At 35.1% G+C, this 25,038-nt stretch overlaps 2 protein-coding genes across 2 annotated transcripts; one reads left to right on the top strand and one right to left on the bottom strand.

Annotated features, from left to right (window-relative positions):
- The first annotated feature begins 3,350 nt into the window (after window positions 1-3,350).
- LOC149908649 (trypsin-1-like) lies at window positions 3,351-5,280 on the top strand. The gene is made up of 5 exons (XM_090102155.1): window positions 3,351-3,417; window positions 3,634-3,775; window positions 4,149-4,395; window positions 4,696-4,869; window positions 5,131-5,280. The coding sequence occupies exons 1-5, from the start codon at window positions 3,351-3,353 to the stop codon at window positions 5,278-5,280; spliced, it is 780 nt and encodes a 259-aa protein (XP_089958281.1).
- Window positions 5,281-5,837: 557 nt separating this feature from the next.
- LOC149908648 (facilitated trehalose transporter Tret1-like) lies at window positions 5,838-8,443 on the bottom strand. The gene is made up of 3 exons (XM_090102228.1): window positions 8,351-8,443; window positions 7,749-7,887; window positions 5,838-7,054 (listed from the first exon to the last, which is right to left on the bottom strand). The coding sequence occupies exons 1-3, from the start codon at window positions 8,441-8,443 to the stop codon at window positions 5,838-5,840; spliced, it is 1,449 nt and encodes a 482-aa protein (XP_089958354.1).
- Between the last annotated feature and the right edge of the window lie 16,595 nt (window positions 8,444-25,038).

Below are 25,038 nucleotides of genomic sequence, written 5' to 3'. Positions count from 1 at the left end.
TCAAATTTATTATGTCATTTTATAAAGATAAGCAATCGGAATAAGATTCGATAGTTAAAAATAGTTTTAAGTCATCTGCGAACATGAGACATTGGGCTGATCTTAGTACATTAGGAAGGTCGTTTACCATGACCAAGAAATGAGTAGGTCCTAAGGTGCTGCCCTGACTTACGCCAGAATGCACCGAATAAGGATCGGAACGTAGACGTCCGAGTTGGACGTATTGGACGCGACCATCAAAATAGTTAGCGAAGTATTTTATCAACTTGGGTGTAAAACCAAATTTAGAAAATTTCGATAAAAGAACATCATTATTTACGCGATCGAAAGCCTTTTTAAAATCAAAATAAGCTACGTCAACCTGTCTTTTTTTATCGAGTGCTTTTGCAGTATAATCGACAAAATTGATGAGATTTGTTGTCGTAGAACGTTTCGACCGGAATCCATGTTGAGGATCGCACAAGAGTGAGCGAATCTGATTCGTCAGATTATTATTTAAAATTATCTCTAATAATTTTCCAAAACAAGAAGCTACAGCTATAGGGCGATAGTTATTAATTTGGGACTTACAGCCACTTTTGGGTATTGGTATAATGCGCGACTTTTTCCATTCATTAGGATATGTGTCGGACGAAAGCGACATGTTGAATAAGAAGTGAAGTGGCTGTAAAAAAACAGATATGCAGTCCTTAATGAGATAAGGAGGAATGCCATCGGGTCCTGCAGATGAGCGTGGTTTAAGACGTCGAACAGCATTTTGTATTTCGGACTTGGAGATGTAGCTAATAGATACACGCGAGGAATCCTTATCGGGATGTGAGCAGATGTTATTCGGACTAAGTTGAGGTTTATCTTTCAAAAAGACCGACTGGAAATAAGTAGCAAAAGCATTAACAGCGTCGACACCTGAGACAAGGTTCCCGTTATATTCATATTCGGTACGCTGAGAGTGGGACGAGCGCTGTTGTTTAATAAAATTCAAAAAATTTGATGGATCATTTTTTATGTTAAATTCTAATTGATTCGTGTAGGTAGAATAAGCAATATGTATTAAGTTTTTAACCTTAATTCTATAATATCTAAACATTTCCTTATTAAATTGTGTACCATTTTCTTTATACTTTTTTAGATGAAAATATTTAGTTTTAATGTTACTAATTACGTCTGATGTAAACCATACTGGGTAGTTAAATCTTGAATTAAATGTGGGGTTGCGTTTTGTGGGAACGCATTCATTAATACACTCGTAAATTTTTTTATAAAATAATTCAATCGTATCATCTACATTACCATATTCATACATATCACGCCAGTCTAATAATTCGAGACGCGAATATAGTTTGTTCAAATCCGCCTTACGAAAATTCCACTCATTAGACTGCAAGATAAATTGTCTACACACAGACGGAGTTTTGTATTTCTGTGGTTGGCTCAAATAACTTAATTTTACTAAAAGCGGGGGGTGATAATTATCCTTGGGTACAAGCGGTAGCGGGTCATCGATCAATTGTAAATCAGTATTAAAATTACACAATATTAAACCTAGCATACTACCGGTTACATTAGGAACAGTATTAATTTGACTAAACTTGCACAATGCTAACATGTTTTTATAGTGAGTAAGTACGTTTCTACTTGCAGAGTTTAAATTAAAATCGCCAAAAATAATGATTTTATGCTGCGAAAATCGAATACACAAGTCTTCTAAAATTTCAAAATATTTACAGTAGATTTCATCACTGGAACTAGGTCGTATGTACAAAACACAAAAAACAAAATTCATGTACTTAATTTTAACGGATAAAGCTAAAATCTCTAAACAATTTAGATCACCGCTATTTATACTAATGTTTTTGACGTTGTAGCAGTCACGAAAGGCTAATAAAACTCCACCCCATCCAGAATCGTCAGCTCTGTCTTTTCTAAACAAGGAGTAACCGGCGGGAAATACTTCCGAATCACTAACACCACTGTTAAGAAAAGTTTCAGTCAAAGCGTATATATCAAAGCGCTCACTTAATACCGATATTTTACATATTTTGTCTAACTTTGAACGTAAACCTCTTACGTTTTGGTAGAACATAGTGAGGGATTTAGTAGGTGGAGATGTTTCCAATCACACCTGTTCACAATTACCCACATTGACCCTATTAAGTTTATGGAGTAATGAAATATACTAAACACAAAAATTTTCGACGACAGGCTATTGCCATCTCATATCGTAAAAGCTGTCGTCGTCGTCGTCGTCGTGACAGCCGTGGGACGTCCTCTGCTGGACAAAGGCCTCCATCAAGATTATCCATCACGACCGGTCACCGGCGGCCATCCAGCGGCTTACTGCCACTCGGACCAGGAAAAAAAGCTAAAAGCTATAGTAATTCGAAAATGTAAATAGCACCAAAATGCAACATTTCACATACCTATCTATACACATGTGTATATTGAGAAAGGCTCCCATTTATCGAGAAAGGCTATAGGTAGGCTATATATTATCACGCTAAGACCAACAGGAATGGAGTACTGCGGGTAAAACCGCAGGGCACAGCTAGTCTATAATAAAATCATTTTTATACTATACTAATAATTTTATTATTAACTAGCGGTCCGCCCCGGCTTCGCCCGTGGTACATATTTACGTTTTCTCTACATAAGAACCATCCTCGTTCTTCAAGGAATATAATAGAAAAGAGTTATCGAAATCGGTTCAGCCGTTCACACGTGATGCCGTGACAACGCGAAACGGGTGCAGACCCGTCGCCTTTTTATAGCTCCCGCCGCGAAGCGCGTCGAACGCGGCAACTGATACACAAAAATAATCCTTATGGCTGCATGATTCTGTATTCACGCGCGATGACTTATAGCGTATTTCATGTATAACTTTGGTGTTTCTACACCGATTTACATGATTCTTTTACTATAACCTGCCCAGGAGTATGAAGAATAATTGTGCCAAATTTGGTTAAAATCCGTCGTGTAGTTTTTGTTTCTATAACGAATATACAGACAGACAGACAGACAGACAAAAATTTTACTGATTGCATTTTTGGCATCAGTAGCGATCCCTTATCACCCCTTCATAGTTTTTTTTTAATATATTTCATGTACAGAATTGGCCTCTCTACAGATTTATTATAAGTATAGATTTATTAGTAGAAATAAATTACATATTATAACAAACACAAAAATTTAGTTTTATTATGTTTTTAAAAATTTTTAACAATAATATTCATCAGCAATGACGTATAATCATTCCAGTTGCATTCCTCAATTATATTATTTTGTATAAATATGGATCACTGAAATCAGTAAATCATATAGTTTTTATACTATTGTAAATTAAATAGTCAAATATGTTGTATAAAGCTTTCGTGTTTGTTTTACTGTTCAACTTTTTAAATGCAAAAGAATCTGGCTTGCGTAAGTTTTCTTTGTTACTATTTGTAGTTATTGTAGAGGTAATAAAAAATACTTAATAGACATAATTTATTAAGTAGGTACTTATTCGGTTTCTTGAATTTATTTAATTGTGCAAATATAATCAAAATACATTAAACCATTTTTACTTTTCATTATTCTTCACTTTTAGGTTTCCTATATAATTGATTTTAAAATTAAACATATCTTATTTTTCAGCGGATATTCTTCCTCGTATCTTATATGGAGATGAAGTGAGAATAGAGGACCATCCATATTTCGCTGGTTTGGTCGACTGCGGTGCCGCCATCATCTCCGATAGATATCTGCTGACCGCTGCCCATTGCGTCGAAGATTCTGAGTAAGTTCTAGAACGATCTGTATGTGTGTGTTTCATACGGACACAATATACGTCCCAGAAGAATTAATATACAATAAAGATTTAGTCTTATTTGTCTGGGGCCTAACTCTAATGTAGTATGTTGCTGAATGTTGTGCAAAAATCATTGTCCAAAGGCATCCAATTAGAAATCATTAAAACAGGATTTAATCCGAAAATTCTGAACTACGCCAATCTTCTGTACGGTATCTGTGTGCATAGCGTATTATATTCAATATTATCACATTTTCTTCGGGGAAGTTACAACACAGAACTCCCAATTTACATACCAAAATATGGAATAGTAACTTTTTTTAATAACACTATCATATAATATATAAAATAACATTTACAGAAATAAAGAAAATGCAAACATAGTATTTGTTGGTGGAGAAACAGAGCAGAACAGCCAGATAGTGCACTATGATGATGTAATAATACACAAGGATTATCAGATAATTCTGAGCGTGCCATTGAACGACATTGCCATCTTGAAACTGTCGAAACCTCTGAATTTCTCTAAGAAGGTCCAGCCTTTAAAATTGCCGAGACAAATGAATACTAACTCGAATCTGACATTCGTTGGCCGGGGTCTTGGAGAGGTAAATATTTATTTAGTTTCTAGATTTAAGGACTATCTTATAAAAGGTGGTGATGTTTATAATATTTTACTGAAAGAGGTAAATAATGAGACTAGAGATGTTGTTGAACTTACATAAGAAGATAATGTATTGCAACATTAAGATGTAACGTTAGTTCAGTAGGATATGATTCGCCTACGTGTGACACTTTCTATAAAACTGATAATATTTAGAAACACAGTATAATAAAACTAACTCCTATGGGGACTTCACACCAATTTAATATTTAAACTAGTTATCCAAATCAAACAATATTTTCAGGATGGAAAAGCAACAAAAGAACTATTAAAGATGGATGTCAAAAGGTTGACGACACAAGAATGTATTTCTCATATACCTCCACAATATCACTTCTTTGTATATGCATTCAAAGACGAGTTGGAAGAAATGAGTATCTGTGCAAAGAGAACGAATAGTCTTCCTGGGGTATGTTTTGTAAGTAAAAACATTTTGATTGCTAGAACCTTTATTTTTAGAAATGTAAAAATAATATTATTATTAACTATAATATAATGAACAACCATTTTAAATGAGAAAATCCTTCTGAAAGGCAAATACTCTTTCAATAATTAGCAAAGTACGTCCAACTCAAGTTTATTCGTCTATCTTATGATCACAGACCTTCTTGAAAATATTTTTTGGGATGGCACAAGGTTATAACTTAGGTCCTATGTTATTGATGTGACTTTCTTTCAGGGTGATTCTGGCAGTCCCTTAACTGATGGTAATGTGTTGGTCGGGTTGGCATCATTCATTGGCAATACATGTGATTCAGCCCGTTTAGGGTTCTATGTCAATGTAGCGTATTATGCTGACTGGGTTAGACACGTTACTGGTTTGCAGTAAACCTTAATCAAAGGCTACTAAATTTTACATTTTATATTATTTTCTATGTCCAAATATTACATGTATATTGTTTTTTTTTAGTAAAACGTTTAAAGGTAATTTGTGTTTTATTTTGTAAGTTATTACAACTGCATCACAATTATTTTTAGTAAGTTTTTCTCATTGGTGACAAATATAAAACAAACTTAATTTATATTAAATTTTTATACCTTACACATTTAACAAATGTATGTACATTGCGTATAAATATATACTTGCTTAACTGATCAATGTTATCAACAAATACGAATATAAATAACTCGTGTAAAACAAATGTTCATATTTACAAATTGTAATGACTTCATTACAGTATGTACGACGTGTTTTAATAATTTGCATATTATCAATTCAATACGTCTTTATCGTTTGTAAATATTTTTATTTAATATAACTATTTACATTATTAGAAATAATATTTTGGTTTTTAAAACAGAATGAAAATAAAAGTTTATAATATAAGTAAGGTTTATTGTGGCTCTGATTTTCAGTTCGGTATTTAGAATTTATTTGATAATCATCTACTGATTCATTAAACAACTCATTTCAACAATTGTTTTATCTTTGGTTTCTGGCACAAAAAATAATATCAATGTTAAAAAGAATAATGACGAAACACCATAGAACAGAAATGCACCATGCGGTCCAAAAGAAGTAAATAAATACGGTGTAAATTTAACCACTGTTCCTAAAATAATATTACCAGACAGACTAGTGCACAACATATAAAGACCTCTGTACCTTAAAGGGCACAGTTCAGTAATTACAGTCGGTAACAAAGTTATAGGGCCACAACTTATTGCTATCATATACAACGTCAATAAAAACAAAAATACATATTTATTTTCTTTGATCGATTTCCATTTGATTAAATAAAGGTAAGCAGATATTAAAAATAAAAATAAAATACCAGTCGATGAAGTAATCAACAACATATGTTTGCGCCTATAAAATTTAACGAGGAAGCTAGCAAAATACATACTGATAACACAAACTGCGTCGACTATAAGCGTGCCTGTATTAGCCACTGAATCATTATCTATAACACTCTTTATTATTTGTATTGCGTAAACATTACAAGCCATTTTACCAGAAAAGTAATACAGACTGGCCATCAATATTGAATATGTAAAAGGCCTATAGAACGTCTTCGAAATTAGGTTTTTTATCAATTTAACAATTGGGTGTTGACGAGTTCGTTCTATTTTTACTTCAATTAGTTCCTGATGTGCTTTTATCAATTCTTTAAGTTCTCTCTTAGATTCTTCATTTTTGCCTTTTAACCAGTAGTGTGACTCGGAGCATGCGTTATAATCTTTATTGCTTATCAACCAATACGGAGATTCTGGCCATGTTAAACCTACTATAAACGAATAAGCCGAACAAATACAGGCAAGTAAGTCTATCGGTCTCCAGTCTATGAAAATTCCAATTAGATTAGCCACTAGAATGCCCCAAGCGAATGTGGCCGACTTAAAAGTTAAGAAGAATCCTCTATATTTTGAAGAAGTATACTCTGTTAATACCATACCACAAATAATAAAATCACAAGCTAGAAGAGCTCCTAAAATACATTCGCCTATTAAAATTTCTATTACAGATGTACTTAAATATATTGTCATAAATCCAATGAAAGACGTGCTACACGCAATCAAATAAGTCTTCTTTCGTCCGAAGTGTTTGGAAAGTGCTGCCATGATAAAGAAAAACGGTATTGCACTGTAGGTGTGTGCAGAACCTGGCAAAGAAAGAAACCAGTACACAATTACCATAAAAACTACTACTACTTCAATAAAATTTTTTAGCGTAAATTATCAGCTTTTATGCATAATTAATGAATAAAGTAATTTAATTTCCAATTGTATGTGGTTTTACTTGCCTTACAGATTATTTTAATCTTCATGACGTAACTATTCATACATATTAAAAAGTTTGCGAAGATGGATGTTTCATTTTTAGTTACTCTTTCACGAAAAATCTATTTACCTACTGGACGGATTTGGATGAACAATCCAGTAATATTGATTATACAGGGTTACTTGTAAAACACATTTGTTCTACGGCTATTGGCATAACGCAATAAATTATTTTTAAAGGATTTTTAAAGCTTTTATTGTACTCTCCTAACATATGTAAGTCTATGTTCTATTCATTATCGAAAAGACGACGCGACACCCCCTTCCGTAACAACGTAATTTTTGGGATGCGCGTAGCGTTTATATAATATTCAAACGGAAAATTAAATGAATATTTATTTTTGTATGAAAATAAAATCTAACAAATCATCAAAAGTCGTAGAACAAATGTTGTTACCATTGGGTGTTGCTGGTGTTTTACAAGTAACCCTGTATATCAGAATAACGCAGGAGTTATACAAATAGTTGCTTGATTTTATTCGCCGGTTGGTAGAAATTTCTTTTTTGAAGACTTACTTATCCATGATGCCATTTCAATAGAGATAGCTTCTGTGGAGTTTTCTTCTCTTCTCCTTTGAGCTATATAAACTGTCGGAGTTCCGAACAATAGCCCCAGAGTAAAAAAACTTGACCATACTGCACTGGAAACGAGAACCTGAAAAATTATTGTTAATTTGATTAAAAATAATTATACAGGCAAAAAGAAAGTGAAACGTAATTTTATAAACATTGTACCTATACAAGATTTTTAGCATTTTTGTAATATATAAAAAGGTATATGTAAAGGAATACCTCGTATGTTTCATAACATAAGTGCTAAGTGGGTCTCATTTGATCAACGATGATAGCAAAATATTTATTTTGCAAAAATATTATTTAACGAATTCCCTTCAATTACCCTTTTAAAAATCCATACTAATATTATAAATGCGAAAGTAACTCTGTCTATCTGTCTGTCTGTTACTCAATCACGCCTAAACTACTGAACCAATTTGCATGAAATTTGGTATGGAGATATTTTGATACCCGAGAAAGGACATAGGCTACCTTTTATTGCGAAATATGTACCACAGGCGAAGCCGGGGCGGACCTCTAGTGTTTAATAAATATTAAAATACCTGTCTTTGCATAATTTTCCAAGGTTTCGTAGTCAAATTTTCATTTTCACTATGAATTTGCACTTGTTGATAACTATCACGAGAGGTTTCCATTTTTAGGTTTGTTAATTAAAATTTTGTATTGAAAGATAATAACGGTACATTTACAAAATGACAGTTGATTAAACGACCGTTTGTTGATTGTCGTTTCCGAAAATGACGTAAGTTTTTCGTTCGTATCGTGTCCTTTCTTATTAAAGGGTTTTATATAAACTGATCCCTTGTTTATTCACGACTAGCGGTCCGCCCCGGCTACGCCCGTGGTACATATTTCGCAATAAAAGGTAGCCTATGTTCTTTCACAGGGTCTAAAGAAATTTCATCAAAATTGGTCCAGTAGTTTATGCGTGAAAACCATACATACATACATAATTACAAACCTTTCCTCTTTAAAATATTAGTATAGATATAGATTATTATTGTTTTGAAGTGAAACTTCTTTCGGCGCGTTGAGCGTAAAATTTCAAAGACGACTGAAGCGCGAGTATTTTGGTATCTTTGAATCATGCAAAAGAAGTTTCACTTCTAACACGTGTGCTCAGCACACCCGCTCTTTTTTATGTACCTAGTACCTACAGTGTTTCAACAAATTTATATTTGCTTCCTATTAACGTTTTCGAAACAAAGAGTGGTCTATGCACTTTTTAGAACTTCATAAGAGATCAAACATACAGATAGATTCACTTTGCAATTTCATTCAGATACGACTTATACAAAGTATAATATTATGAAAAAAAAAACAACATATAATACAAAGTATAATATTACTAGCGGTCCGCCCCGGCTTCGCCCGTGGTACGTTTTCTCTACATAAGAACCATCCTCGTACTTCAAGGAATATAATAAAAAAGAATTATCGAAATCGGTCCACACGTTCACGCGTGATGCCGCGACAACGGAAAACGGGTTTCATTTTTATATATAATTAATTTTATATGGAAAATGAGGGGGTAATTACGTAACCCAAAAATTTAATTTAAAAGCACATATTTGCATTACAAAATTTCCGAACAAATTTCATACGATATTAACAAAATACAAACACAACAAATCCATGAAATAAAACATTTTATTTGTATTTCGCGTAAACATGAATATGCGGGTTTTGAATTAATTACATAAGCTTCAGACGTTGATTAGCAATTTCGCACACTTTGAGCGAGAATATTTCAATATCTAACTAATACAAAGCCAAACATTTGTATTGATATGTGGAAGAATGTTGTTGATTTGAAAATAAAAAAAAAGACGTGTGGCACTCGGGGACTGCCACAGTAAAGCTATTGCATGCTATGCCTTCAAGCCACACCTCCGCGCCCGTCGGAGTGGGGAGCGTGAGGTTTTTCGTTACTAAATTTCTGGATTCGGTCCCCTTGCTCAAGGCCCGCGATAGAAGCTATGCAATAGCTTAAAAGTACATAAGCGAAAATTATGGGGGTCGCCGTTACTCGCGTCCGTAGGTTTTAACTCTCGATACCCTACACGTGTCCCCCGGGTTGTGCCAAACGAGTAACCGAATATTCTGGTGGTAGACAGTTGTCCCGGCTAGTAACCACCCACCTAGCAAAGCCTTGCCGCCAAACGATTCGTCGTGTTCCGGCATGATGTTAGGTGAAGCCCTTCTTGGTGAATAGTTGGGTCTGGACAGTAGCTTTGCGTGAAGGAACCGAATCCAGTGCAGCAGCACGTTTCTGCATCTGGCGTCTAGTCTTGGAGGGTAGCGGGATCCGAAGAAACGGTTCACCGCTGGCCGACCGCAGGTTGTAGGGGGCCCAATTAGCGGGTTAGCCACCCGTGAAAGGCTGCCCCGCCGCCTGTGTATAATCCCGAGTTGGCTCCAACGTGCCGGTTGGCGACCGGAGGAGAGGACCCGTTGGCAATATTCGGGGGGTTTCGGGCGTCCCCGCAGTCTCCAAACTAGACTCCATCAATGCGGATCCTGCCTGTATTTGGGTGGTTCGACACGCGAAGCCTCGTCCAACTGCCAACAGTTCCCGCCTATTCACTCTACAACAAACCAAATAATGAAAAAGTCTCTAAAAGGAAGAAAGGTTTCACAGCGGCTGCACTTCCTCTCTCTCAAAGTGCACCTCACCAACATCCGAGGCTTGCACTCAAATCTCCTATCAGTCCATTACCACCTTGAGACCGAGAAGCCGCATCTACTATTCCTTACCGAAACGCAAATTAAGAACCCTGCGGATGCAACATATCTCAAGTATCCAGGCTATTCCATTGAGTACAATTTCAAGCAAAAAGCCGGAGCTTGCGTATACGTTCGCGATGACATTTGCTTTTTGCGTCTCCGACAGCTTGAAGAGCCCAGTTTTTCAGTACTTTGGACCATGGTGGACACGGGTATGCATAAAATTGTATATGCCTGTGTATATCGTTCACACAGCGGCGACCTGGAGACAACAAGATTATTTAATTACCTTGGTGAAGCCGCAGATTTGGTTAGTGCTCAGTACCCTGGAGCTGAATTTGTCTTTCTGGGAGATTTTAACGCCTGTCATAACGAATGGCTCTATCCATACCAGAAGACCGATCATGCCGGAAGAGAAATTTTCAACTTCGCACTGACCCATAATCTCACCCAGCTGGTTCACGAAGCGACACGTGTCCCTGACATTGAAGACCACACCGCAAACTGCTTAGACCTTCTGCTAACAACAGATCCAGACAGACATACAGTATCTGTATCTTCACCCCTAGGCACATCTGATCACTGTCTGGTGAAAACTGTATCAAACCTTCCTCCTACAGACACTACCGCAAGATACAAACGGAGAGTATGGAAGTACAAGTTAGCAGATTGGGATGAGATGCGTCATTTTTTTGCTAGTTATCCTTGGAGGCAAGTCTGCTTCTCATCTACAGACCCATCTACCTGCGCGGATAATATCGTTGATGTAATTCGTCAGGGAATGGAATATTATATTCCTTTCTCAGACGTTTACATTGATGGCAGAGCTAAACCATGGTTTAATGCCGAATGCATCACTGCGGAGAACCGAAAGTATACGGCCTACAAAGCCTGGGTTGATGCTCGTCTTCGCAAAGCCCCAGATCTGCGCTCGAAAAAGAGAGCCTTTAACAAAGCCGCCAAACACTGCAAAAAAGTACTCCGAAAGGCACAATTCGACCGAATCCAGAACGTTGGCAGGAGACTAATATCCTACCCCTCTGGTAGTAAGGCCTTTTGGTCTCTTGCCAAGATTGTCGAATCGAACTTTTGTCGCCCTTCTCTACCACCTTTACTTAAGTCCGATGGTTCACTGGCACATAGCGCAAAAGATAAAGCTGATTTACTTGCATCACTTTTCGCAAAAAATTCACGACTAGATTGTGGGAACAAATCTCCACCCCTCATTCCCCATTGTGGCACATATATGTCTGATCTTCATATCACACAGAAGACAGTTCTTAAGACCCTTCGCAATCTAGACGTGAACAAATCCAGTGGACCTGATGGCTTACCAGCGATAGTATTAAAGATCTGTGCACCAGAATTGTCTCCAGTGCTGACACGCCTTTTCCGCCTTTCATTAAAATCAGGAATAGTTCCCAAAAGCTGGAAGCTTGCCAATGTTCAGCCCGTGCCGAAGAAGGGTAGCCGTACTGATCCAGCGAACTATCGACCCATATCAATAACATCCATACTCTCTAAGATTATGGAGCGTATATTGAACGATCAACTACTTGCATACCTAGAAGCCAACGACCTCCTAAGCGACCGACAGTATGGTTTCCGCAAAAAGAGGTCGACTGGCGATCTTCTAGCGCACGCTACGCATCTATGGGGTGAGGCCTTGGATAATCACGGTGAGGCACTTGCCGTCTCCCTAGACATCTCCAAGGCTTTCGATAAAGTTTGGCACGCGAGCCTTTTGAGCAAGCTTCCATCTTATGGAATTCCAAATGACCTGTGCGTTTGGATAGCTGATTTCCTGAGGGAACGTACGATTCGTGTCATTATTGACGGTTGTTCGTCAGATGAAATGACCATTAATGCAGGTGTTCCTCAGGGATCTGTTCTCTCAGCGACTTTATTCCTTCTTCACATAAACGACCTCCTCAAACCTAACATGTTCGGTTATGCGGATGATACAACTGTCGTAGAGAGGTACCTGTCCAACGCTCAAGCATCCCAGGTCAGTATTAGATTTGAACGAGAGGCCATGGTTTCGCGTATCAACTCAGCCTTACTGGACGTCACGAATTGGGCCGACGATAATCTGGTTGAATTTAACGCTACCAAAACACAGGCGTGTCTTTTTACTGCGAAGCGGAATCCACTTCACCTTTCTCCATCTTTTCATGATATACCGATAGCATTAACTCCCAACCTCGAATTGCTGGGTATGTCGATTTCTGCAAATCTAAACTTCCGTCAATTCATTGAATCCAAAGCCCAAGTAGCTGCCAAAAAGCTTGGCATATTAGCAAAAGTGAGACATTTCTTCACACCGGCACAGCTCCTTCAACTCTACCAAGCACAAATTCGGTCGTGTGTGGAGTATTGTAGTCATCTTTGGGCGGGTTCCGCCAAAACTCACCTTGGTGCTTTGGAATCAATGGAGAGACGTGCTTGCAGAATCATTGGCGATCCCTCGTTAATTCATCGTAGCCTCCAAAGTCTTGACCACCGCCGGCAAGTAGCATGCCTATCGGTTTTCTACAGAATTCATTTTGGTGAATGTGGAAATGAACTCCACCACCTGGTTCCATCTTCTCCATTTCTTCACCGCACATCTAGACGAGGAATGGGATTCCATCCCTTCACAGTCGACATTCCTCATGTACGTACACAGCGTTATGCAAATTCTTTTTTCATCCGTACTGCGAAGGAATGGAACTCTCTTCCACCGTCGGTGTTTCCGGTGGACTACAATATCCAGCTCTTCAAGTCTAGAGTGAATAGGCTTCTTCTGGGTAGGCGTGCTCCTAAATAGATCGCATCACTGCTTCACATCAGGCAGGATAGCGGTCAAACGTCTACCTATTTATTATAAAAAAAAAAAAAAAAAAAAAAAATTTTCATTGGAATTCAAGTCTTTGACGAAAATACAGTTAAGTTTATGTTGTTCAAAATATAGTACATAAAGTCGCATGTAGATCGATTATATCTAGAATAATAATTTATATGGAAAAAGATCATATTATTCAAACAACGGAATATGAACAGTTTATTTATAGATTCACAAATGATCGGTACCTAGGTATATTATATACAGGGTGTAAAAGGGTTTCATAAAGCCACACACGAAATAGAAGCTACACTAACAAAACTACGTTCAATAGAAAGTCTGTATTAAAGAATTATAAGTTTTTACATTTCGTAGTATTTATTATACTTTTCATTCGAAAAGTTTATTTACACGATAATTAATTTATTTACATAATATCTGGTATGTTTGTTAACAATAACGGCTACATTCACCTTAGCAATATATTTTAAAATAATGATAACAAATGTTATGACGTCATTACTTTTAGTACTGGTTGCATTGCATCACATTATAAAGCTGAAGAGTCAGTTTGTTTGTTTGAACGCGCTAATCTCAGGAACCACTGGCCCGATTCGAAATATTCTTTCGGTGTTAGATAGCCCATTTATCGAGGAAGGCTATAGGCTATATATCATCACGCTAAGACCAACAGGATCGGAGTACTGTGGGTAAACCACGGGGAACAGCTAGTACATAATTAAAAAAAATAGCAAAATAAAAGAACAAGAACTCATGAAAGTCGATGCTAAAACATTAGATTAAGAAATTAATCTACAGCTTCATTTTCTAGAAACGACTTGAACCGATGCGATTTTAAGTTTTATATTCCATAATTCTATGTATACCTACTTAAAAACACGAATTTAATTAATACATGGTATGGCGCAGGTATGAATGGTTTGATGCATTTTAACAATCTTTAATAAAACAAAGCGGTATGGAGAAAGTTGTAAAGCGGTATAAGTTATAAGAGAAACAAATATTTATCAATAACAAAAATATTATGTACCAACAAAATATAATATAGTTGAAATTTATGAACATTTACTTTTGTATAATATCGCGAACCATATTGTTTTTTTTTGTACATTGGAGCGTCCAGACACTATTGTTTATTTTGATACTATAGTACTATATCGGCATATTTAAATTGAACGTTACATTATTTTTAATTTCATAAGCCATTATCTCTCCCTTCAATAAAAATGAGTAGCACACGTAGGTATATTGGGTTATTTTTTACGTTTGCTTCAATTATGGATAATTCCAATGAATGTCTCAAAAACCCGCTATTTTCTTCAACCTACACCAGCTCTTCCTTTCTACTTAACCTTATTCCATTCTGTAAATGGAAATGAATGCTGGATAAAGTTTGATGAAGCCCCGGAACGCTCACAAGTACAAAGGGGGAACTTTTATTTTTGTTTAAATTAACAACAAATTCTTTTCAACTAAGAAATCATCTGCTTCTGAGTAGGTACTGGAGGTATTACCCGATTGAAGAGTTCGGGAGTAATTAATCTTGGCTTTAATTATTTCCAAGGATTGTCTGTGAAGTGGAAATTATATGGATTCCCAATTTTATAAGAGATGGCATGCGTAAGGAGATTAGGTTAGGTTATACGAGGAAGAGTTCATCTGTAAAGGAAAAATACGAAGAGTTGCATCCTCTGGGAAGTATTTAGAGGAAAATATGTGCTCAGTAATATGTTTCACGTCCATATGATCACATTTTTATGACAGCTCTTCCAAGGACGTTGGTATGTTGAGGAATATTTATTGTAATTTTTAATATTTTGCAGATCTGTATGATTTCCAGTAATCCAATTAAAAGCAATAAACTATCCCGGTATGTCTTTCAGAAAATGGTTTATGTTTAGACATAATGTTGAATTAAAAAATTTCATTCTGATACTAGAATGTTTGTGGCGTAAACAACCTCACAAACAGGTTTTCCGATGAATTTTGCCATATTTCGGTCAATTGGTCACGTTAAACACCAGGATGATTCATTAATTCACTAAACCTTTTGTAATCTGCGTTAAAACCACATCAAAACCAATGAGCAGAGAGAATAAATAAAAGTTAATCCATTAGCGACATCTCATTATGCAGCTATTACGTAATACTCTCGATTCCCTTTAATCCAGTGATTTAGCAGCCGTCTGCGGACCTGTGGCTTCTAAATGAAATTGGTAAGGGATTGTTTCTAAGGAATCTAAAGGTTTGGGTAAAAAGAAACTGTTTATAAGAAATGTAGAAGCGTTAAAAGTGGAAAGTTTTTTGGTGTGGAGTTTTTAAAATAGCAGAAGAAAGAAAAGAGTTTGATGGACTGTATAATATTATTTATATCATCTTTATAAAAATGAATCGCAAAATGTGTAGGTGAGCGCATAACTCGAGAACGGCTGAACCGATTTCGATAATTCTTTTTTTATTATATTCTTTGAAGTACGAGGATGGTTCTTATGTAGAGAAAACGTAAACATGTACCACGGGCGAAGCCGGGGCGGACCGCTAGTGTATAATATAAATACTGCAGTATCAAGCAAATAACATATATTTTACTTTCAATGTTTTTTTATGATTATTGATCCTACCTATAACATTTTGGTGTTCATTCCCAATGTTTGTTAAATGCACCTGAGAATAAGTTACTTTTTGTACTACCTAATAACATTATTATTTTGATATGCATAATTCACAACTTCTTTTTGCAACATCCTTCTTTTTTACAGTCTCTTTTTAAAAGCTATTTAAGCGACCATCGCTGACAATATTTGAACGGCAAATTTAGAAACTATGCAGATTCTTGGCTGACCAGCGAAGTCTTGTGTATAATTTATTAAATCACTTGTAGGGCCGTCAAGCTCAGAACCCTGCATATGAGCTAGCAGCTAGCTTCGGCCTGGACCATTAATTTCTGTCGAGTAGCTCTGGCTAGTCATAATCCACTCATTATAACTTGGATATTGATGGATATTCAATTTAAGCGGGTTATTACTTTTTTATGGAATACCCGGTGGATTAGCATTTTTTTTTGTTTTCTTCTTATGGAAGATGAGGATAAGAATGATTTAGTTATTGATAATCGAGAGAAATTGTTATTTTTTATTTATTTATACGTATGTAGTTCGTACGTGACTTATAAGCTAATATTAATAGGTAAATGAATAATATTGTAATTAAATAAGAAATATACATTATAATTTGAACTGTTACTCTAATAAATAATATAACAGTAGTATTAGTTTAAATTTGTAATTTAAAGCCATTTCTCAAAGCTCTGTTTGAAGGCCTTAGATAATTTCAAACTATTTACTTGGAGTCTACATAAATATTGTTTCTACTTGAGAATTCTCGTCGCGATAGAATTAAACAATAGTTGACTACTATGACAATAAATAATATAAAACGACTTTTATATTATTTGTACAGAAAACTCCTTATCACGTCACATTACTATATTTTAACTTTTTGTGGACTTACCTATATACCTAACTTTCTTAACAGATAAATACATTCTCAATTAAACGGAACAGAACACAAAAGACATATTTCATTTGAACAACGTATGGGCCAATGATAAGGATGGTTCAAGAACTGTAAGATTCATTAGAAATATGTTTTTTTCGAAACGTCTATTTCTTCATGGGCCCTCTTCATAATGGGCAGCGTTGGCCCAACAAATGATCGTCAATGTTTGCCGCCATTACGGCGATTATTGGGATTATGGATAGTGGCGTGATTAATTTTATTAAATAATTCAAGCACTTTGTTGTAGGAAGATAGTCACTTTATTTATCTTCAAATAGAGTATCGGAGGTATGTCTTAACAGTCTGAAGGATAACCGTGAACTACACACTGAGAGCTATTTAACTCAACTGTTTAAGGGTCTAAACAATACTCAAAATTATACCTTTATTTATGACCCTGTTCGAGTAATTCTTATCCTTACTTCTAGGAATCTATACAATAATTAATATTCACAAGGTTTAACACGTGTTACCAAGTGTTGAGTGCATACAGGGCTCACAATAGGTTTACCAAATGTGCATGATAAGAAAAAGGTCATTGCAATAAATCTCACTTAAAGTGTAAGAAACGTAATTGCTTTTAAGAGAGAAACTAAGAAAAATATTTCAACAGCAATTATGAATAAACATCTACAATAATGGCCGATCATAGACATTTAGGCCCTCTACAGTCTACACTATCGTGATTGCTTCTACCCGCCCAACGCTGCCCATTGTGAAGTGGGCCCATAATGAAACTTAGACTATCCAAGGATAAATAACAAAACGTATTTTCACGTGGCCATATACGAAAATAGAGATATTTCGCCATATAATATTTCTTAGTAATCTCCTTGTGTTGAACGATACTGATCTTTTTGGACGAGCGCTTTCTCCAGAGGATAACGGGCTAAAATGTTGCTTGTTTTATTGAATCGTTCTATTTGTGAAGTTTTAGTTGATTATAAGAAACAGTCGACGAATTCTTGACAAGCTCTTATAGAGTTATAGATACGAATCTCCGCTCTCACCATTGATCTTTTATTATAGGTACGAGTGATATTTGAGAGATTTATGCGAATTTTACACTAAGTCAGCTTTCAGTGCATTCGAGGAGTTATGAGAAAATATTTACATTGAGTTTATGAGTAATAACTTTTATCTCGTTGGGAATAATTCTGTCAATGTGGTTAAAACGAGTGAAAATTAATAAGGTAATAGAAACCATCTAACCCTGTAACATAAAAAATATTTTATTTTTATTAAAGTGAAACTTTTATTACATCGTCTAAAACTTTTTGGTCTGTGTAGCGCATGTCGCGTGACGGTCGGCTGCCGAGTAGGTATAAAGCAGTGTTCGGAACCGTTCGAACAGTTTCACTTTTAACGTGGTTTCATAAAACCACACAACATTTTGTTTCATTTTGAAGTAATTTTTATAACAGTAAGCGTCATTTTAGTCACCCTAAACAAAATACGTGTGTCGTAGTTAGCGGGAACGGTAATTGAAAGAGCATTGCCCTAGACGCTTGGAATACTAACACGAGCTTAGGTTTAGCATTTTGGGATCTTGGCTTTGTCTATCAAAGGACCTAGACTGAATTGAAATCTGATAAATGTTTTGTCTGTGTAAAATCGATATTTTAATTATAAATAATCCAAGTAGTTACCTATGATTATTTGATTAAATGAATTTATATCACAGCATGCCATACCTTTAATAATATTTAAAATATTTAAGCGATCTAGTCATAAATTGAACGCCAGTACCAAGCTATTGTTGAAACAAGCTCGTAAATTCCAAACAAGTGGAAGACCACGTGGAATACTTCTGGAAATATTCACTGGACAAGACCGCACTGACCGCGTGCCGAGAGTGCAAGTTAAAAATACTTTAGAAATTTATTACGTTACTAGCTTTCCGCACACGGCTTCGCCCGTTTTGTCTTAAACTACTTATATCATTAATGCGAAAGTTTGTATGTTTGTTACTTTTTTACACAAAAACTGCTGAACCGATTTTCATGAAATTCGATACACACATAGAGGGTAACTTGACTAGAGGGTAACATTAACACATAGGATAGTTTTATCCCGAAAATACCACGGGAAGGGAACTACGTGGGTTTTCCTTTGACCACGCGGGCGAAGCTGCTTTTTAATATAGGTAATATGTACATAAGTACTTATTTTTCACAAAAACAACATTTGTAAGCAAGAAGCACTTAATGCTCTTCTGCTTTTAGTCTTCATGTACGATTCCATGCCAAAGCTTAGTCGGAAGTATGTAAAATAGAGCCACTATTTTTCCACACATACATTCCCCGTTAAGTGTTTAAAATTCGTCTTCAATAATGATCTTATTTGCTCCATAGCTGCAATAAAGTAAAGCGGTTAATTATTTTGGAAGCAAGCCAGGAGGTTAGCCAAATGTATGAACCGCTCCTTGCGCTCAAACCGCGTAGTTGGGGAGCTTGCTGCTGTTTTAATTAAGTGATGTCATTTCAGAAATTGAGTAAATCGAACTGTGGTCGTGTATGACAAGAGTATGGTTGTAGAGAAAGCGTCTGTATTGGAGTTAAGTTAGAGACATTAAGCATTGTGCGATATACTAGATTCATTCGCTTAACATATTGAATAGTATAATCTTTGAGTATTTATTGCAAAGTAAGTTTTTGTCGTAAGTTGATATGAAGAGATATGAAAAATTGGAAGCGATAGAGCCGAGTTTATTGTATGTTTTATTAATTTGAGTAATGAGCATCATAAAGATTTTGTTAAATTCGTTGCTACATTTATTTAAAACAAACATGCATAAAATATAAAAACACATATATATATTGCAACGATATTAAGATTAAATTGCAACCAGCTCTCGGCCTATCCCTATTAGTCTGACAACTTTACAGCAGTTAAATACAAGTTACCTTAAACTTAGACCGAGCTATATGACAAAATTATATTAAACTATTTTTAACGAGAACGTAATATAGAGAAGAAATAAAAATGTAATTAAAACAACCTTTTATATACATTTGAAAACTTTTGCCGTTATATTATGAGGTGGTGAGTATAATTTAATATATTTTTTTATTCTAAAATTTAACTATTCACACACGTAACATTAAGGTATGTTTGAAAATTTTTTTGATTATATAAGTGATTTAAAGAAATTATTTAATAGTTAAAGAACATCAAATTGTAATAAAAATTAGATCTATAGATAAGTTAAGTAGGAAAAACTAAACTTTTAACAAATAAATCCTTCAAAGGTCGCCGCGATCTAATCTTACCCTTTTTTCATTCGGAATTACAGCTGTAATTAAATAAATCAGTCCTGATTAAGCACGGAAAGCTTGTAAATTCGCGCCATTTTTTATTTGATCCTTTAACACTTTTGTACGCTCTTTGCGTCCGGTTTAACGCGGAAAAGTTAGAGTTTGTATACTCTATAATGTGTTTGTATACTTATTTATGGTTTTGTAAATTATAATTTTTAGTACCTATACGCAATCGATTGCAACAAAGCTGCAAGTAAAGTTAGTTTTCTACAAATATTTATAGGCGATAGATTATTATTCTGAACTTTAAATGTGCCGCAAATTATTAAAAAGCTAAAAGTCTAAAAGAGTGGCCATTGTTGAGCTACAGTCGTTGGGACAGGTCACAGGACTTTGGACTTCTTGACCAAACTCGACACCACTCCAAATGCTCTCTTATTTATTTAGACTCTTTTAAATATTTATAAATGACTTAGATTGTATGCCATCTATTGTTAACTGTAAAACTGTTATACTTAACAGTTAACTAACTAACTAAGGCTGCTTTATAAACCATAGGTACTGTGTTTTAGTGTTAAAATGTTAAATATTGAACAGTAAACAAATAAATATAAAGCTGAAGAGTTTGATTGTTTGAACGCGCTAATCTCAGGAAGTACTGCTTCGATTAAAAAAAAAAATTCGGTATTAGATAGCCCATTTATCGAGGAAGGTTAAAGGCTATAATAATATATTATCATCACGTTAGGACCAACAGCGGAGCAATGTGGGTGAAACCGCGAGGCACAGTTAGTAAATTATAATTGCCGTGGTATAATTTTTAGTTACACTAATTTTGGACAAAGCACAGACAGGTCTATATTTTTAGTGTGTTGTTTGTACAGACATCAAAAACATTGTAACAAGCGTCCGTTTTATAATTTATTTTTTAAAGTATACGGTAATTGAACGGGCCCGTTTTAAAGAGATCAAACAACCAAAATAAATTAGCTATCCTTTGTCAGAAAAAAACAGCAAGATTAATTACAGTTTATAGCGAGTATGGTTTATTTGCACTACTTGGAGGGTAGTCTCGTCTCAATTTCCCTTACAAATAGTTGTTTGCACGTATTATAAGCTCAGCGAGATGTTACGGGTGCTTCACACGAGACTCTAATGTATTTATTTATTACTTGAGCGAATTTTTCACGAATTACATGAACATTATCGTTTGCGTGCAGCTAACGCGTGATAGTCATACATTATACAGGTTTACGTCCATAATTTCAACTTTCTGAAGTTTCGTCTTGCGATTTATCAACGAATTCTCAATATTTCTGGTAAACAAGGCGATGTTATTGCAAGGCAATAAATCTCTTCAATTAAATAAAAAAATATGAATAAATATAATAAATATCCTACAAAGCTCGCCGGATTAGCACGTTGAAGTGGCGGGGCACATAGCCCGTAGAACCGATGACCGATGGGGAAAGGTTCTGGAATGGAGGCCACGAACGGGACGACGAAGCGTGGGACGACCTCCCACAAGATGGACAGACGACCTGGTCCGAGTGGCAGGGTGCCGCGGGATGCAGGCCGCCGGTGACCGGTCGTACTGGAAATCCTTGAGGGAGGCTTTTGTCCAGCAGTGGACGTCCCACGGCTGATAAGAAGAAGACGAAAAAATTAAAAAAAATGAACTCGTCTTTGCGTGAATAAGTTTGCACAGTCTTCTGTGCAGCTTTTTATAGAATAAAAGTAGTTTTTCTGCAGACCGAAATTCTCAGGATGATTAGTATTTTAGTGCCTTACTTTTTCTTATTATTTAGTGTGAGAATAGTTATATTATCACGTATGAAATGTCTTTAATAATATGCTGAGAACGTGACACGGGGTTTTAAACAACCCCTCACTGTAACTAAGTACTGGGTCTTATAAGTGCGCTGTTATAAAGTGCTTAGATTAAAACTAAATTAGTATGTTATAAAACAAATAGTCTTATAACTAGGTTGGGTATGTGTGGTCCTTTCTTGTATAGTTTAAATTCTGATTTAGAAGGGATAGCTCTCCATATTTTATACTAGCTTCCGCCCGCGACTCCGTCCGCGCGGAAAAATTAAGATTTATTTATTTCTACGTATTTTTCCGGGATAAAAAGTATCCTATTTTATGCCCAGGATAATAAGGTATAATTATACCAAGTTTCATCGAAATCGAACCGTTAGTTTTTACGTGATGCCTTCACATACAGACAGACAGACAGACAAAAAATTTTTTAATCACATATTTGGGTTTGGTATCGATCCAGTAACACCCCCTGCTATTTATTTTTTCAATATTTTCAATGTACAGAATTGACCCTTCTACAGATTTATTATATGTATAGATTAAGTAGTTATTAATATCAATTCAAGAGTAAGTACCAACGTCAATCTTAAGATTTACGTAGGTACTTACAGGTTTCACCTGCTATTTTCCGAGGCGACGTAGTAGTAATATAACTTGACTTAAAAACTGTTGGTATTTAATTTTATCGATATAACCGAAGAAAGTATTTGTCTGTTTATGGCGGCTAGTCTTACGATCAGTGCAAATTGGCTTAGACCGTCTGGATAATGACCGGATAGTCTATCTTTTCTTCATGCCTCAACCACTGAACGGATTTTGATGAAACTTGGAACAGATATAACTTCAGATCTGTGGAAGGACATAATTTAATCCCGGTAGTCCCACGGTATCGAAACTACGCGGGCAGAAAGTTATCCTATTATAAAACAAACATTCTCACACAATATGCGCCATTATCAGTTCTTAAAAAGCTTTGTACTACAAAGCGTTCTTTAAGAAACCACTGCTAAAAGCAACGGACTAGCAGCGTTATCATATTCCCAAGGGCCTAGTTACAATGTGTAGTTAGCGCCTGCGGGCTTGTGCTTGTGCACACTTAGAGCTATAATATTCTAGAATTTATCTAGTTGTTTTGTTAATTGTTGTTTTTTGAGAAGTGTGTTTCGGCCCAACCATCACAGCAAACTGCTGAAGACGCCGTTCGCATGGGAGCGGAACGTGGTTTAGCTTTGTTAGCATTTAAGTTTTTCTAGTAATAAATAGTTAGATTGAAAATCCGGTCTGCATCGTGCAGATGCTAGTATTTGTTTACGAACAGCTGAATTTTTTATATTCTTCTAGAGTGTTTTATATGCATTTCATTTGTAGCAGTTTTCCAATAGCTATAAAAATATAAATCAAATAATTTTCACACATTTACTTCAGAGACATAAACTAACTACACAATCTAAGTATAGCATTTAATATTACAGCTCTATAACTGGATTAGTGCTTTATACCCGGCGGCACTGCACTGTTAGTTAATGTTTGCGCATAGAAAACAAAAGGCTATGAACAAGAATAAATGCTTTATATCTTTAGCGACTCCCTTCGTACTCCGTGTATTATATTCTTGCGAATTGGGTTCTTTTTCGCGTTAATTATAAATTATTTGTTAATCATTTAAAATATAGTAATTCAATGTTCGTTAAAATTCAATTCATATTGTTCTATTTTGTAGAATTTGAAGTAAACATTAGTACCTACAAAAGATTTTTATGAAAATTGAAATGTTCAAGATTTTAATTTAACTAACGATTTTTAAGTAGGTATTATTCGTATTTAGTGAACAAATAAATAACAGTTTATTGAACTCCACGTATTGAAAGAGTAAATAAAAACAAAATTAGACTTGGTGATTTAATTGCTTATTTTGATTGTAATAAAAGTGAATTTTCCAAATGTTAGGTACAGGTCAATATGTTGGCTACCATTATTATAAAAAATTAAAATTATTAACTTTAGATAATTCTTTTTACACCTTAAATTATGTAATCTATTGTTTCAAATCCATCTTAATATATATAAATCTCGTGTCACAATGTTTGTCCTCAATGGACTCCTAAACCACTTAACCGATTATAATAAAATTCGCACACCATGTGCAGTTCGATCCAACTTGAGAGATAGGATAGTTTAAACATGTAGGTACCACGGGCGAAGCCGGGGCGGACCGCTAGTATACTATAAAAATGTGAATAATTTTGGAATCCATTGACGTTTACCTCCAGAAGAAATATATTTTTCAAACTCAAAGGAAACCTAAATTACTTTCCCGTTTCTTTACTAAAAGATTCCTTTTCCACCATCAATAGACCAATGATGTTCTGGATTCATCTCACTTTACTTGCAACTGCAGCTGTAAAGAAAGAATAGGCCACTTCTGGGTAAATGTTTTCAAGTTTATGATTACCATGAATTTGCTTTTAGTCTTTGTTGTGAAGGCTTTGTTGGTCTAAAAGCAAGGCTTTGCGTTCGCTTCTGCTAATTATGTCAGTGGAATTGTGTTTTTAGTTCAGAGCAGATCTGTGGAATGTGGCACGTATCTTTTATTTTTCTTGAGATTCAAGACATGTATATATATAAATATTACGTACATCAATTTATAGCAATTGAACCATTTTGGATGATTAGGATATATTGAAAAATATTTATACAAATTTTTTTAAGAGAGCAACCTATTGTAATAAAAATATACAATCCAATCAGTGATCCTGTTATTCTAATTTCCGAATTTTTAGATTAATTAATATTTATTTTATTTACATTTTGAATGAATAGTTAAAAACAATAAAATGTTTATGTAATTTATGCTTCAATGTAGTTGTTGTTTAGAGTTAATTTACTATAATAATGTTGTTGTTTTGAGTTAATTTACAATTACATACAATGGGTAAATTAATTAATTATTTAAGTCTTGAATAAAACCACAGACTAAAGCTAGTATAACAATATTCAGTGACACACGTCGCAA

The sequence above is a fragment of the Colias eurytheme genome, chromosome 5 (genome assembly GCF_061535395.1).
Source record: "Colias eurytheme isolate Ceu_HAF_F1 chromosome 5, ilColEury1 Martin Lab GWU primary, whole genome shotgun sequence".
Classification (NCBI taxonomy): domain Eukaryota; kingdom Metazoa; phylum Arthropoda; class Insecta; order Lepidoptera; family Pieridae; genus Colias; species Colias eurytheme.
This window is presented reverse-complemented; position numbering and strand designations above follow the sequence as displayed.